The sequence below is a fragment of the Lagopus muta genome, chromosome 1, assembly GCF_023343835.1.
Source record: "Lagopus muta isolate bLagMut1 chromosome 1, bLagMut1 primary, whole genome shotgun sequence".
NCBI lineage: Eukaryota > Metazoa > Chordata > Aves > Galliformes > Phasianidae > Lagopus > Lagopus muta.
This window is the reverse complement of record NC_064433.1, coordinates 84,694,943-84,707,855: the sequence shown is the minus strand read 5'-3', so window position 1 is coordinate 84,707,855 and position 12,913 is coordinate 84,694,943. Positions and strand designations below refer to the sequence as shown.

Genomic DNA, 12,913 nt, shown 5'->3' with positions numbered 1-12,913 from the left:
CCTAAGCAGCCAGCAGGTACAGACAAACTTTCCTGGTGAAGCAGGAAAGTCATCTCCCATTTATTCTGAAAACAGAGCGCTTGCTGCACACCATTTGCAGCAAGGAAAAGGATGAGGAAATGACCAACTGATATCAGCAGCTTTGTTAAAGCAGTGTCAAGAAACAGGAAGCTTTGCTGATGAAAGCAAACAAACCAACATCTCCCTGGCATCTTCTCCAGGATTAAATATTTCAGTGCTAATCATGGCAGTGTCTAATTTTCAGAACTTAGGCTTTCAGGAGTTCAGAGTTTGAGATCAGACCCTTATACAAGATACAGGAAAAACGGAATGTCTCAAAAAGCATAGCACAGAAGGAGGACCTCTCCTTTAAATCCCACCCTTCAGAAAGCTGTACTTCAGGGAGCAGATACATGAAATGAAGGACAACTAAGGCATGACAGCAAGAAAACTCTCATATTCATCTCACCCTCAGCAACAGTCACTGGGTATCCTGGAGTTCCCCCAGCTTGTTCTCCTTACTTTTTCACTCTACTGGCAGATATTCTTTCTAGCTCATATCTGAATATCTGCTCCTAAACAAAATCTATTACTTTTTAACTCGATTTTGGGAATTACAGCACACATCTGATTTCCAGCTGACAGCATCCTGTGTATCACTGCTACTAATACCAGTAGCTACTAAGAGGGCTTACCTTTCAACTGCCAAAATTTCTATGCCTGAAGTATTGCTATTTCCATATTTAAAGGTGATCAGTTCTGGGTGCTTCTTCTTGGATGTGATTTTGACTACAGAGTTGAGTGCCTGTCGAGACTGTATGTAAGCCAGCCCCTTCCGCGACGGAATCTCCCTCAAACAATACATGTGGGTTGCCGTTACTAGGAGGTGACTTGAAAGGAAAGAAAGAAGGCAATCACATTTTTTGTTTCACTAAATATCAGCTACTTACAAAGCTAAATTTTACAAACAAGTCACACAGAGAACTAGGTAGAACAGTTTGCAAATCTAAGAAACGATTTGGTACTTCTGTCAATTAGGTATGTCTACAAAATACTTCCAATTTTCCCAGAGTACTGCATCATAACCATTTTTAAAAACAAGCATGGCAGCCTCATAACATACATAATCAGATTGAGCAGTTTGCATCATCACCTCATCACAAACGTTATGAGTGCTATCAAAAACCACCTGGAACAAGTCAGGTCATGCAGTGTGGGGAAAACGTCTCCAGCTTTTGTCTTCCATCCTTCAGTCATACCCCAATGCCATCTCTTCATCTACAGAGTTGCAACTCTACATGTGAAGCATCAGACCTATGCCATGACTGACTGTCGCTATGGAAGCATTAATGTGGAACTGCTCACTTGCCCACTCAGTTCAAGATCCATTTTTGGCTTCTTCCCAGAAGCAATGCATGTGTGTGACCATGTGCAAGCTCAGTGACAGATCACTCCACGTTTCATATGGCACGTAATTTTATGCTTCCATTTCGTTTATGTTAACAAAAAATAAAAGACATTAACAGACCGTGATGAAAGAGAACGATCATCGTAATTTTCTGTTATCCACATTCAGTAGGATTTGTACTCTTTAGGGAAGCTAAAATGCAGTAAGCATAGAATTCCAGAATGGCTTGGGTTGGAAGAGACCTTAAAGCCCATCCAGTTCCAACCCCCTGCCTTGTGCAGGGCTGCCAACCACCAGCTCAGGCTGCCCAGGACCTCATCCAACTTGGCCTTGAACACCTCCAGGAATGGGGCACCACAGCTTCTCTGGGCAGCTGTGCCAGGGCCTCACCACTCTCTGAGTAAGGAATTTCTGCCTAACATCTAACCTAAATCTCCCTAAAGCATCATTTTCTGCTCTTGCAGGTTAAACAAGGTCACTGAATCTTAGGGGCAAGATGAGCAAACAGTACAAGGCAGAGAGCTAGATATGAAAAAACTGAATAACTGATACTCAGGTCTACCTGGTTTTGAAAGTAAGCCTACGTATACTAAGAACATTTTTCTTCCTTTCTTGTTTTACAAAGTAAGCCTTCATACTATGTTTTGTACATAATTAACACTGAAAACACAAGAATGGAAATATAGTGGTAATATTTTGTTCTCATGTTGCTTCACATCTTCATTTTCTGATATAGTATTAAGAACAGTTTAACTGCTTGAGCATATTTTTAGAAGTGTATTGAGACAGACATGTTCATTAAGTTTAGGACTAATTCCACTACCTGGGAAACATATGTCCATTTTCTTTTACTTCATTACAGGGGAAGTTATACTTCACGTCAGGTTTATTTATCCATGTTTGGATGTTGACAACCTCTTTTCGATCATCATCAGACATTGAAGAGCTGTCAATTTCATCTATTTGAAGAAAAGATGGTGGTTTATAAGGAAAAAAGATTATTACATGTCAGACAACTTTTCAATTCACTCGAAACAATAGGAACTATGCTATTTTAAACCAGGGTCCACCCAGCCCCTAAGCATCCATATACAATTCCTCTGAGGGAAAAAAGCAGCATGCACATTTGATACTTCTCTATTAATTCTCTCTCAGCAGACAGCTCTTTTCAGCTCCTGTGATTACTTAAACTGCTTTTTTTTTTTGCTCTTTCAGTCAAGTGTGATAGATCTCTTCTACATGGGTTTGTCCAGACTCCCCATGAACTCATGTAAACTTTTTTCATCTATTAAACCAGTATCTTTCAGTAAGGAGTAATGAAAATATGGCAGAATTCCAAGAAGGCCTCCTCTAATTTGTCTTCAGACTGTGTACTTTACTTGATGGCTCCTTGTTTCTTGCATGGAAAAAAAAATATCTGAAAAGATCTGTAGATCCCTTCCTAGATCTAGCTTATTTTATAGGCCACTTTTCTTTCCCTAAGCTGAGTATTTTACAGGACAAAAGTTCTAATATATTCAATTATGCCTGAGTGTGAAAGCCATTTCACACTTATCCTCACATTTGCTACCTCCCTCTGAACCTTCTCCTGTTCAAGCACATTATTTCTGATAGAGGATCAAGATGCACAATATGCAACGTGTAGGAGAACAATAGGTTTATACAGAGACAGAATGACCTCAGTTTTATTCTGTTCCTCTCCTATTAATTGCTTGCATTTAACCTATCATAAACCTATTGCTCTACCACTGGCTGGACAGCAGCCAAATCAGCCTAACATTTTCTACAAGTTGTAAAGTACTGCTTTTATGTCTTAATATGATGATTACATTTAAACAGCACTTTTGGTGCTATATTAGAAGAATTAAATCAATCTACTTATCTGAAGCACTGAAATGTATTAGAAGATGTACACAGAAGATACCCCCAGAATTAACTTCCAAGGACAACTTATTAAAATGTCCCTTTTTAAAGTGCCAATTTTCTACACTTAGTTATATTATTTCTTTCAGAATTATAAACACACGCTTGAAAAGGTTCTCATGGAAAAATAACTGTGAAATTGGAAGGAATGAGACAAAACCCACCCTCATTCCACAGAATCACATAAAGGCCGAGGTCAGGACAAACATCTGCCTGGAGGTCATCTGGTCCAACCCCCAGGCTCAAGCAGGGCCTCTTTGACCAAGTTGCAATTTTAGCTGATTGCAGTTATTTAACTACTAAAACAACCCAACCAAACAAAAATGCCTAAACCACACCAAAACTTCACAAAAAAGAGATTAGCTTCACTTTTTGCACTCTTCTGTACTAAAAATAACACATTTCTCTGCATGTGTTGACTTGGCTTATTCAGATCATTGCAGTGATTCTTCTTACTCAAGTCTAACAGTGCTTTTAAGAGCAAATGTGAGTAGAAATTAGCTAAAAGACATTACAGTAGGTATGTCCCAGGCAATTAATCTTCTAGGACCTGGTTTTCTGAAACCATATAGGCTCTGAGCATCCATAATATTTTGTGATAAAGAATGGCACAAACTTAAACTTAGCTATATGGGATTTGGAGAAGTATCTTGTTATTGTTAAAGCTCGCTTCATTTTGCTCCTTCCCAATTCTTATAGAAGAAAACAAGTGATCATTTAAACAACTCCAGGTATTATAAATCTCTTTTCTTTATCTTCCTAAATTATTTCATTTTCAAGTCAACAATTCCTACTCTAGATATTTGTTTGGGCACAGAATGGCTACTTGTGATGTGTGTTCCACTTTTGCCTATAATTTTTCAAGTGGATAAAAAGATAAAATCACCATTAACAACCATGATCAATGATAATACTTGGAAAAATGTCATACTGTAAGACAAAGATGTACAATATGCACTTCTGACTTATGGACACTTAATGTCTAAGCATGTTTATGTAAGCAAGAGGAAAATTGTCTGCTTTACCAGTGTCATATTCTTCTTCATCTCCGATGCTGAATACTGGTTTCACACCACGGTAAGGTTTTCCTACTCTGTCACTGCTGCTGACATGTCTGCTGGCAATGAAAAGGGAGGAAGGGACATTGGATGGATGGGAAGAAGACAACTTCAAACTGATGGTACGAATCCTATCAAAACATACTAGCAAAATGTAAACACAACGTGCAATTGAAAAAGAGAAGTTTCCATAAAGCCTACGAGGAAGGTCGACCCATCAAGCATTCTGGTTAGTGAAAGCCTGTATTTCATAGTTATTTGGCAAGGCTCAGTACTGTAACAAAGTAAAAGAAACGCTTAGAAAGAACTTCTGATCACCTTCTCAAGTGACAAAATACATGAAGAGACTGGAAAACTGAACACATGCTATGAAGTTTCAAGCATGGAACTCTTGAGTTCAATCTGAAGTGTTTCTGAACATCAAGGATAGGTTTATGAAAGAAAGTGCCAAATTGGGATGGAGGAAAAGATGAAGACTATTAATTAGCAAGTCTAGAAGTTCATTTTTCTAGTAAATAGGTCACTCTTCAGAAAGATGAAATAGCTTAACCATTTCAAAGGGGGAATATTGTAAAGCATTCACTGTAGTGTGAACTCTGAGTTCCTGTCAGGATTGCTTCCTCAATGAGTCCAGTCCTATAATCTTCAGTCAAGCAATGCCTACTGCTAACCTCAGCATCACTGGGATTTCTGCACAGATACTGACTTCAAAATCACATTTAAATCTGCTTCTACAAATGATGTTAAATCACACAAGCAAACATAACTGAATTTTAATGTTTAAGGTGTCTGCAGTTACCAACTGAAACAGCTTAAAGCTCCAGCTCAAAGTAATGTGAAGACAGTCACAGCTGCCGTGTTAAAGGTTCTGGAGATTAACTGCAGAGAAATACTTGAAACAAATAGGAGAAAGCCTAAGGTGTTCAGAAAGCCTCCAAATGTGCAACTGCTGAAGAACAAACAAAAACAATACCAAAACAATGCCCAAAAACTCATGATTTTTGCCTTTATAACAGGCAACGTGTAACAGTTCAAAACAAAATCCATCACCCCAAAACACACCTGTCCATTTCTCCCTCTGTAATTTCTATAACTTTTTCTCCACAATATCTAAATTTCCTATCAACTGTAACACCTGGTTCCTGTTCTGAGTATGTTCACACACTTGTTTACACGCTACTGTAGAACCAAGTCATGGAGGCCACCTCTCCAGTAATACAGAAACAAATGCTAGTGCATTTGACACTCTGTATTTATATTTATTTGTGAGCAAATTTGAAAGTTTAAAAAAGCAATCTGCGTTTTCTGTGACTAAAAGTTATCAGTGCAGACAAAACAAGGAAATGTTTAATAGGAAAAAATGCATTCTACAAAAAACAACAACAACAACAAAAAATAAACATACAGAAACATGCTAATTAGTGCTTAAGACAATAAGCATCAATGACACTGACAATTCAAGAGGGCAGTGTTTCTTTACGTACATTTTGGTAAATATGGACTTGTTTTAGGAATACATAACCAATTGAGTGAGAAGAAACACATTTAAGTCATGTTGACTCGGATTACACAGGGAAGATTTAAGAGAAGGTCTTATTGGTAAAGAGCAATGTTAGTCAAGATGAGAAATGAAAGAGCATTTTAAAGCATCCTAAAAACTGATCAACAAAACGAGTGTAAAAATTTCCACAATATTTAGGATTTCTAAAATTAACAAAATCTGTAAAGTGCTACTGGGACAGCTGCACTTCTTTAATTATTTTTGTAAAAGGATACTGGTTAGCATTATTATTGGTTTTGCCCACAGGCAAAAAATTATTTTCAAGTATGTGCAATCTACTTGGAAAGCAGTGGACCAAAATTGTTGAGAATTCAAAAAGCATTTTAATTCTCCATTAATCCCTTTGGCACCAATCTTAGTACTTTTCAGTCCATGAGGGCAAAAAGCTGTAACACAATGTTCCTAAAGTACAAGCAAAGTTCCTAAGTGATTATGCATGAGTTGTGGAAGCGTGTACAGCTGTGGAAATCCTCCATTTACCACAAAGCCACGTTTGTGGTTTGTGAAATAATGATGAGGTAACATATCTGGAAATGTGAGGGCACTCCACATCTGTGTGAGATGCAGTAGTTATGTGAATAAGATGAGGGAAAGTTTAAGGCACGTTTACTTATTACCTCAGCATTTTTCCTTTCCCAGTAATGAGTACTTCTGGTTCTATCAGTGTATTCTGTCAGTGCATGCTGAGGTGTAAGAAGCACATAAATTCCAAATTGACAGACAGAATTTCAGAATGGGCTCCTTACAGAGTAAGTCTATCTCCTGAAGTTCTGATACTTTAGGAATAATTTGAAGCAAATCGTTTCTGTAGCTGTAGTCTCTCTGAGGCCACAACTCCTTCAGTAACATCAGTACCTGTTCCTGGTGTCTCACTAGTACATGTGATTTATAAAATATAATAACTAGAAATAAACAGAAAAAAAATTGTTCTGCAGAAAGCCACCATGAGGAAGAAAACGGGAGTAACAGAGCAGAACCCAAGAGAAGAAAGCACTTCCAATGCACTCTTTTCTTCCTCTAGTCCCCAGAGTAGTACTCGCAAAAAGCTTTGATAGATTTAAACCCACTGAATTAACATGAAAACATCTGAGCAATTTTGTCAGTGTAACCAATGCTTACAAATATTGCAATGCCATGCTAAATACGACAAGGGTGGTTTTAGTCAGACTGCTGAATTCTCAAGCTTACCGCTCCAGGCTTGCTCTGTCTGGCCACGGAATATTGAAAGGTATTCTATAGCAAATTGGGGCAGAGGACAGAACAAAAGAATTACAAAAAAAAAAAAAAAAAAAAAAAAAAAGGGTTCAAGGGAAAAACCTGGAGAAGCAATGGAAATGCTCTGTACTGGCAATGGATCTCTCTCAAGGAGACTGTTTATAAAGAAATTAAGCAATTCCTCGTGACAGCTAGCCATGAGGTAAAGAAATCTGTAAAAATGTTATTAACAACGTATTCCTTAATGCTAACTGTGGCTTTTATATAAATATGTGTCCTACTGGAATTCTTCACAAGACAAATGTGATTTAAGAAGTTTTTGCTTCCTGTTGTGAACAGTTAAAAAAATATAATTCTAACGCACCAGCAACAATCTGTACATTTAATTAAATGCACAACTACCAAAAAACTGCTGTTGGCTTGACCTATGCCTTAATTCCTGCTATCAAGCAAACACTACCTCTGTGAGATTCTGGAATACTCATGTCTTTGCCACATACAACTCCAAGGGCTGAATTTGAAAGAATTCTGAAACAGGCTATTCAATTAAAGCTTCAGATGAGAGCTGCCATTTTTTAATCTGTTTAAGGTAAGTATTTAGAAAGAAGACTTCATACTTTGAAAGTGTCTTTTAACATGCTTGCCTGTTCTCATTCCCATTTCTACTTGCAGATGAACAAATGAACAAGAGTTGATTTGTGGTTTAAAAATTACATTTACACCAGAATTTGAAAACTGCTATCTTCAAAAATTTTCATCCTCAACTTGATTGGATGGGGTAGTAAAAAATTACAACCAACCAACCCCCAAAAAACCCAACACAACAGAAATACGTCCAGAATCTTTCTTTCATTACCCATTCCATTAGACTTAGTATTTCACCAAAATAGTGAAATCGTTCTCAACTTTTTGTCTGAAGATAGAAAATATATGACAGTAATTCAAACTAATCACACAGTGACAAAGTTTAGATAAACATGCAAAAGAAAAGGTCACTCACAGTGGCCTTGCATTTTCTAAGGCAGCACAACAAGCTCTACCAGTGGTAAAACCATGAGGGGGCAGGCAGTGTGAAATCTAAAGGCTGAAACTATAAGGTAACTTTTGTCTTCACATTTACAAAATGGCCACGTGAAGTAGGTGCCATCCCTCACTGTTAATCGTAGTGAGATATAAATGACCCACCTGTCCACTGGAGTGGATGTATTTTCAATGAAACTAATAACTTTTTCTTTCACGTTCACAGATTTAGTCTTCAAAGCAACTGTCATTTTATTCACCAAGGACTTGACTCCCTTTCCATCACTTGAACCATTAGGAGAATCACCCTGTAAAAGTAACTCTTCTCAGGATTAATTGTTTTAAAAAAATCAGGCAATTTAATTAGGGGTCCTGTTTTCTTTAAGAGCCAAAACAGACTGCAAGATATTAAACTCAACAGAACATCAACAACAGCATTACACGTTCTTTTGAATTCTATCAAATGACAACAGCAACGTGGGTCTGAACTAAAAACCTGAAAAAGCAAGCTAACAAACCTTATTAATCAGCATTCTACATGAAAAATAGAAAAGGAATTCCATTTGTGCCAAATTGCAAGCCAAGTTCTAGGTCTAACACATTAGCTGTAGAGAAAAGACAACTGTGAGCTTTCCTATGAAACTTTGGTGCTTTGGAGTATGTTATTCCCAGAGTGAAAAGAAGCCAAGAAGAGCACTGCCCATTGCTTATACTCTGTTGGAGAATAACTACTTATACTCTGCTGAACTCCTAGAGAGTTCCTCTCTATAGGTAGGCTCTTCCTTTCCAGAGGACAAGAATCTTTAGGTCACCTCCAACTAGAGCTGAATAAAGTCTGAAATTAAATACACATCTGAGAACAATTGTGACATGCAGTAATGCACTTCACACGTAAAAAGGAGGAGCCTGAAGAAAAAGTTCAGTACATTCAATGGCTCTGAAACCACTGAATCACTTGAGCTTAATATTCACTTACATCGACAGAGGAGTTTATGCTACTTCTGGAGCCTGAGGTGCTAGCAATCCAGTGACCATATCCATTTTCTGGTCCTTCCACGTTGATATCTGCTAAGTGCTGCTGAAGGGCTGTTAAAAGGCCGTTAAAATGTTCAAAATTACAGTGGCATTAATCTGTAGATAAAAATACTGTATAACCAAGACTAATCTGAAACAATTTTTTGCTCCATCTGAACGAGTGAAGTTAAATACAGACACTGCTATAACTATTTTTTTTGTTTGTTTGTTTTTTGAGTAATAAAAGACATCAGCACAGTTATTATTTAAAGACAAAGAAGTCAAATACAGCAGTAGCAAAAAATAAGTCACGGCTTTGATCCTACAGGTAGCTGCACATATTGACTAGCAATATCTCTGTACTTGTATGGTATAGACATCCCACTGCTGTAGAGCCTTACTGATTGATTCCAGCAACCAACTGTGAAATGGTGAACTAACAGTTTAAGAAAACACACTAATTATTAAGCAGCATCTTCACACGGATCTGCAGTGTGCAGAGACTAAACACAAGGAATGAACACTTGGATGAGAAAATTTCCCCTGCTTTCTGCCCTAATTTTGCACCAATCAGAAATGCAGTTACGCTGTAACAGTTATCCATACATGTTTAAATGCAGACCTGAGCAAATAATAAATCTGGCAAATGAAACAAATTTGCCATTCATTTAAGTGATTTCTAGCTGAAGGCTAATAAAAATATCAACAACATTAAGATACCCTGTTTTCTTAAGACAATATTAATACAAAAGTTGTTATTAATAAGCTTACCCATAAATCCTCCTTTGGCTATGCTTACATATTCCTTATTTTTCTGCAACAGAAAATATATTTTTGGCTGAAGAAAACATCCTTGGATAGAGTTTTGCAAGCATGGCAATCAAATGCAGGTTTGTTTAAAAAAAAATCACCACAAAATCTAAATAATGTTAAAACAGTTCGTATTTGAAGGGGAAAACACTTTGTCATTTAGTATCAATCACACAAACAGATAAACTTTATTTCAACTATTAAAATCAGCAGTAATTTAGTTGTACCTGTAAGAAGTGTGCCAGCACCATGTTCATATACATATCTTCTTCTTCCCTGCCACTTCCCATGAAGCAGAGATGTTCCCCACCAGCTATAGAGCCAGACTCAATAGACTGTTTTTGTGCTTCTAATAGGGATTTCACAGACTGTGCAAACTCTGATGGGTTTTGAAGCATCTGTGGAATGCACAAGAAAGTCTGTTTGATACTAACATACTGCAACATAACTTGTGAAAAGATACAGACTTTGAAAATGGTTGTAATTTGTTGAGCACAAACAATGCAGCATCAGCACTTTACTGGACAGACAGACAGACATACACACATCAGACAGCTCAACCCAGACCTCCTTCCTCCTAAAGAACATGGAGAATGGTCCTTTTTTTCCCCTCACTGCAATCCCCAGGAAAGAAATACAACTTCAGTATCTCAGCTTATTTTAATAGCAGACACTAAATAATGATGGAAAACAAGTCTTTGCAACTTTTATGTTGCAGTAAGCTGGCAATATGTCAGAGAGACTGATTTCTGTTACTTCTATATGACCAAGTACAGCACTTTCTAACTTTGCCATTTTGGAAGCCTTTAAAATACCTAGAATTTATAGGTGCCAGTAAGATTCTCCTCTTGTCTCTTTGCAAAGCTTTTTTTCATTGCCCTATCAAGATTTAGGGAAAGAAGCTGATCAGAAATACAAGGAGATGCCTGGAGTTCTTAGTACTTTCAAAAAGTTAAGGCTGTGGTCTCCTGAAGGCCTATTATGCACGCAAAAGCAATGCACTGCTACACAAAAGAGATGGAGAAACGTGGACATTCTAGATACATTTGAAATTTCTGCCTGCTATTATGAGGAAGGCAATTAATCAAATTAATGAGGAAATATTGATTTGTAACTGGATTTACAGGGGAAAACATCACCCTTACCTAGCTTTTACACTGGATTAAAAGAAGAATTACAAAGCACGTGGGGTATCCATCATTACATTTGCCTGAATTTTAACTAGGGTTTCCTAGAACCAAGTGCTGGTGCTTTATTACTTAGAGCATGCAGTAAAATTTAGCACCTATCTAAAACTGCCTGTGTTTTTATCCACAGTCTTTCCCTAAAGCAAACTGTATTTTCTTTGCATATAGAATCATGGAATTGCTCAGGTTGGAAAAGACCTTAGAGATCATCAAGTCCAACCACAACCTAACCATACTACCCTAACAACCCTCTGCTAAATCATGTCCCTGAGCACCACATCCAAATACAATATATATAAATACACAAAAGGCACTGAATTTCCATGAATGGTTTTTTGTCTCAAAGATTATTCTCTGTAATTTTTTCCTCACGCTGTATTTCTAAGAATACAGGTGAGCCTGGCAACCTTCATGCAGCATGATTTGCAATAGATCTTATCTATGTCAACTGACACACAGTTCTACAGAGTAACTTAAATATGCAATAACCAATAATGTCCAATTTAAAAATTACTTTTGTGGATGTTTTCCCCCATATGTTAACAAGCTTCATTAGCAGTTTATAATGCTTATTTTTACTTTATTGAATCTGGTATTCAATTAAGTCTAGAAAAAAACACTGTCATGTACTGCTGGGAAAGTTCTTCCTAAATAATGTTTTATCTAAGTTAAAACCCCAAACACTAAATATTTATGCTTGTGCAAATCATACCAAATAATACAGTATCTTAACTACAGAGATTAAGATACTAAAGGCAGGATTGTGTTCCTTAACTGAGAAAGGTAAAACAGCTTGTTGTGCCATATGTAAAGAAAAATTAATTCAGAACATTCATGGAAGCAGTATGGAATGAAACAGCAGAGGGTTAAAACAGAAATGAAGCATAGGTGATGTGGGGAAAAATGATAGAAGTATGATTGAATGTTCAATTCATAATCAAATAGAAACTACAGCAAAATTTTTAATAAAGTAATTAGTCTATAGTACATCTCATTCCCAAGATTAATGCACTTCCTCTCTCATGCTATTTGCCAGCATTTTAAAGGAGCAACCACACCATTTTCAGGACGTGTGCTCCTTATGACCAGGCTACTGTAGTGCTAAAAAGAGATGATTTCTCCAACACTGTCTAGACTTTTGCTTCTACGAGTTCCCAATTCTCACCAGAGACCAGGAAGTTTGGAATCCCACATTCCAATGTCTCAAAGGACTACACTTCTCAGTAAAATGATATTACCATCAGTTGTCTTTAGTATTGAATCATTGTAATGTAGCTAGACTACAGTTGTCCAGACAAGCTGTTTTTTCAGGACAGACATTCCTCTTTCCTTCTACTTAACCTGGGATTCAAAAATCAGTAGAGAAACAAATATCATACGAACCAAATCTGAGTCTAAATGAAAAGCTGTTGATAAGTGCCCAGCATTGTACTGTTCTGCAGGACGACAATCCACTACGAAGAACCTCACTCCTTCCTGAAAGAGAAAGATTTTACCTATTACAAAAATTTTAAAATCATGTACTTTGTGACAGGAATGTACACAATCCAACTGTAGTAATTCCAAAGTTTCACAAACCTTCTTCAAATGGGCTATTAGCTATCAGAAAACCCTATTTTGAGAACTCCATGCTACTATTATCAGATGACCAGCAGCATCTTCATAGTGATTTCTCATTGATACACAAGCTTACAGATCAGAAAAGATCACAGAGTGC

The 12,913-nt window shown here is 37.1% G+C and overlaps 1 protein-coding gene across 2 annotated transcripts in view; it reads right to left on the bottom strand.

Annotated features, from left to right (window-relative positions):
- The window catches only part of TBC1D23 (TBC1 domain family member 23), a 29,750-nt gene that overhangs the window by 2,175 nt on the left and 14,662 nt on the right, over positions 1-12,913 (bottom strand). The window contains exons 10-18 of one of the 2 annotated variants that reach the window (XM_048944510.1): positions 12,580-12,672; positions 10,237-10,407; positions 9,971-10,013; positions 9,162-9,271; positions 8,351-8,493; positions 7,139-7,183; positions 4,357-4,445; positions 2,232-2,367; positions 696-890 (exon numbers count right to left, since the gene is read on the bottom strand). In XM_048944510.1, coding sequence (XP_048800467.1) covers positions 696-890; positions 2,232-2,367; positions 4,357-4,445; positions 7,139-7,183; positions 8,351-8,493; positions 9,162-9,271; positions 9,971-10,013; positions 10,237-10,407; positions 12,580-12,672 — 1,025 coding nt within the window. The remainder of the gene's footprint in view (positions 1-695; positions 891-2,231; positions 2,368-4,356; positions 4,446-7,138; positions 7,184-8,350; positions 8,494-9,161; positions 9,272-9,970; positions 10,014-10,236; positions 10,408-12,579; positions 12,673-12,913) is intronic. The other variant, XM_048944521.1, reaches the window with a different exon arrangement.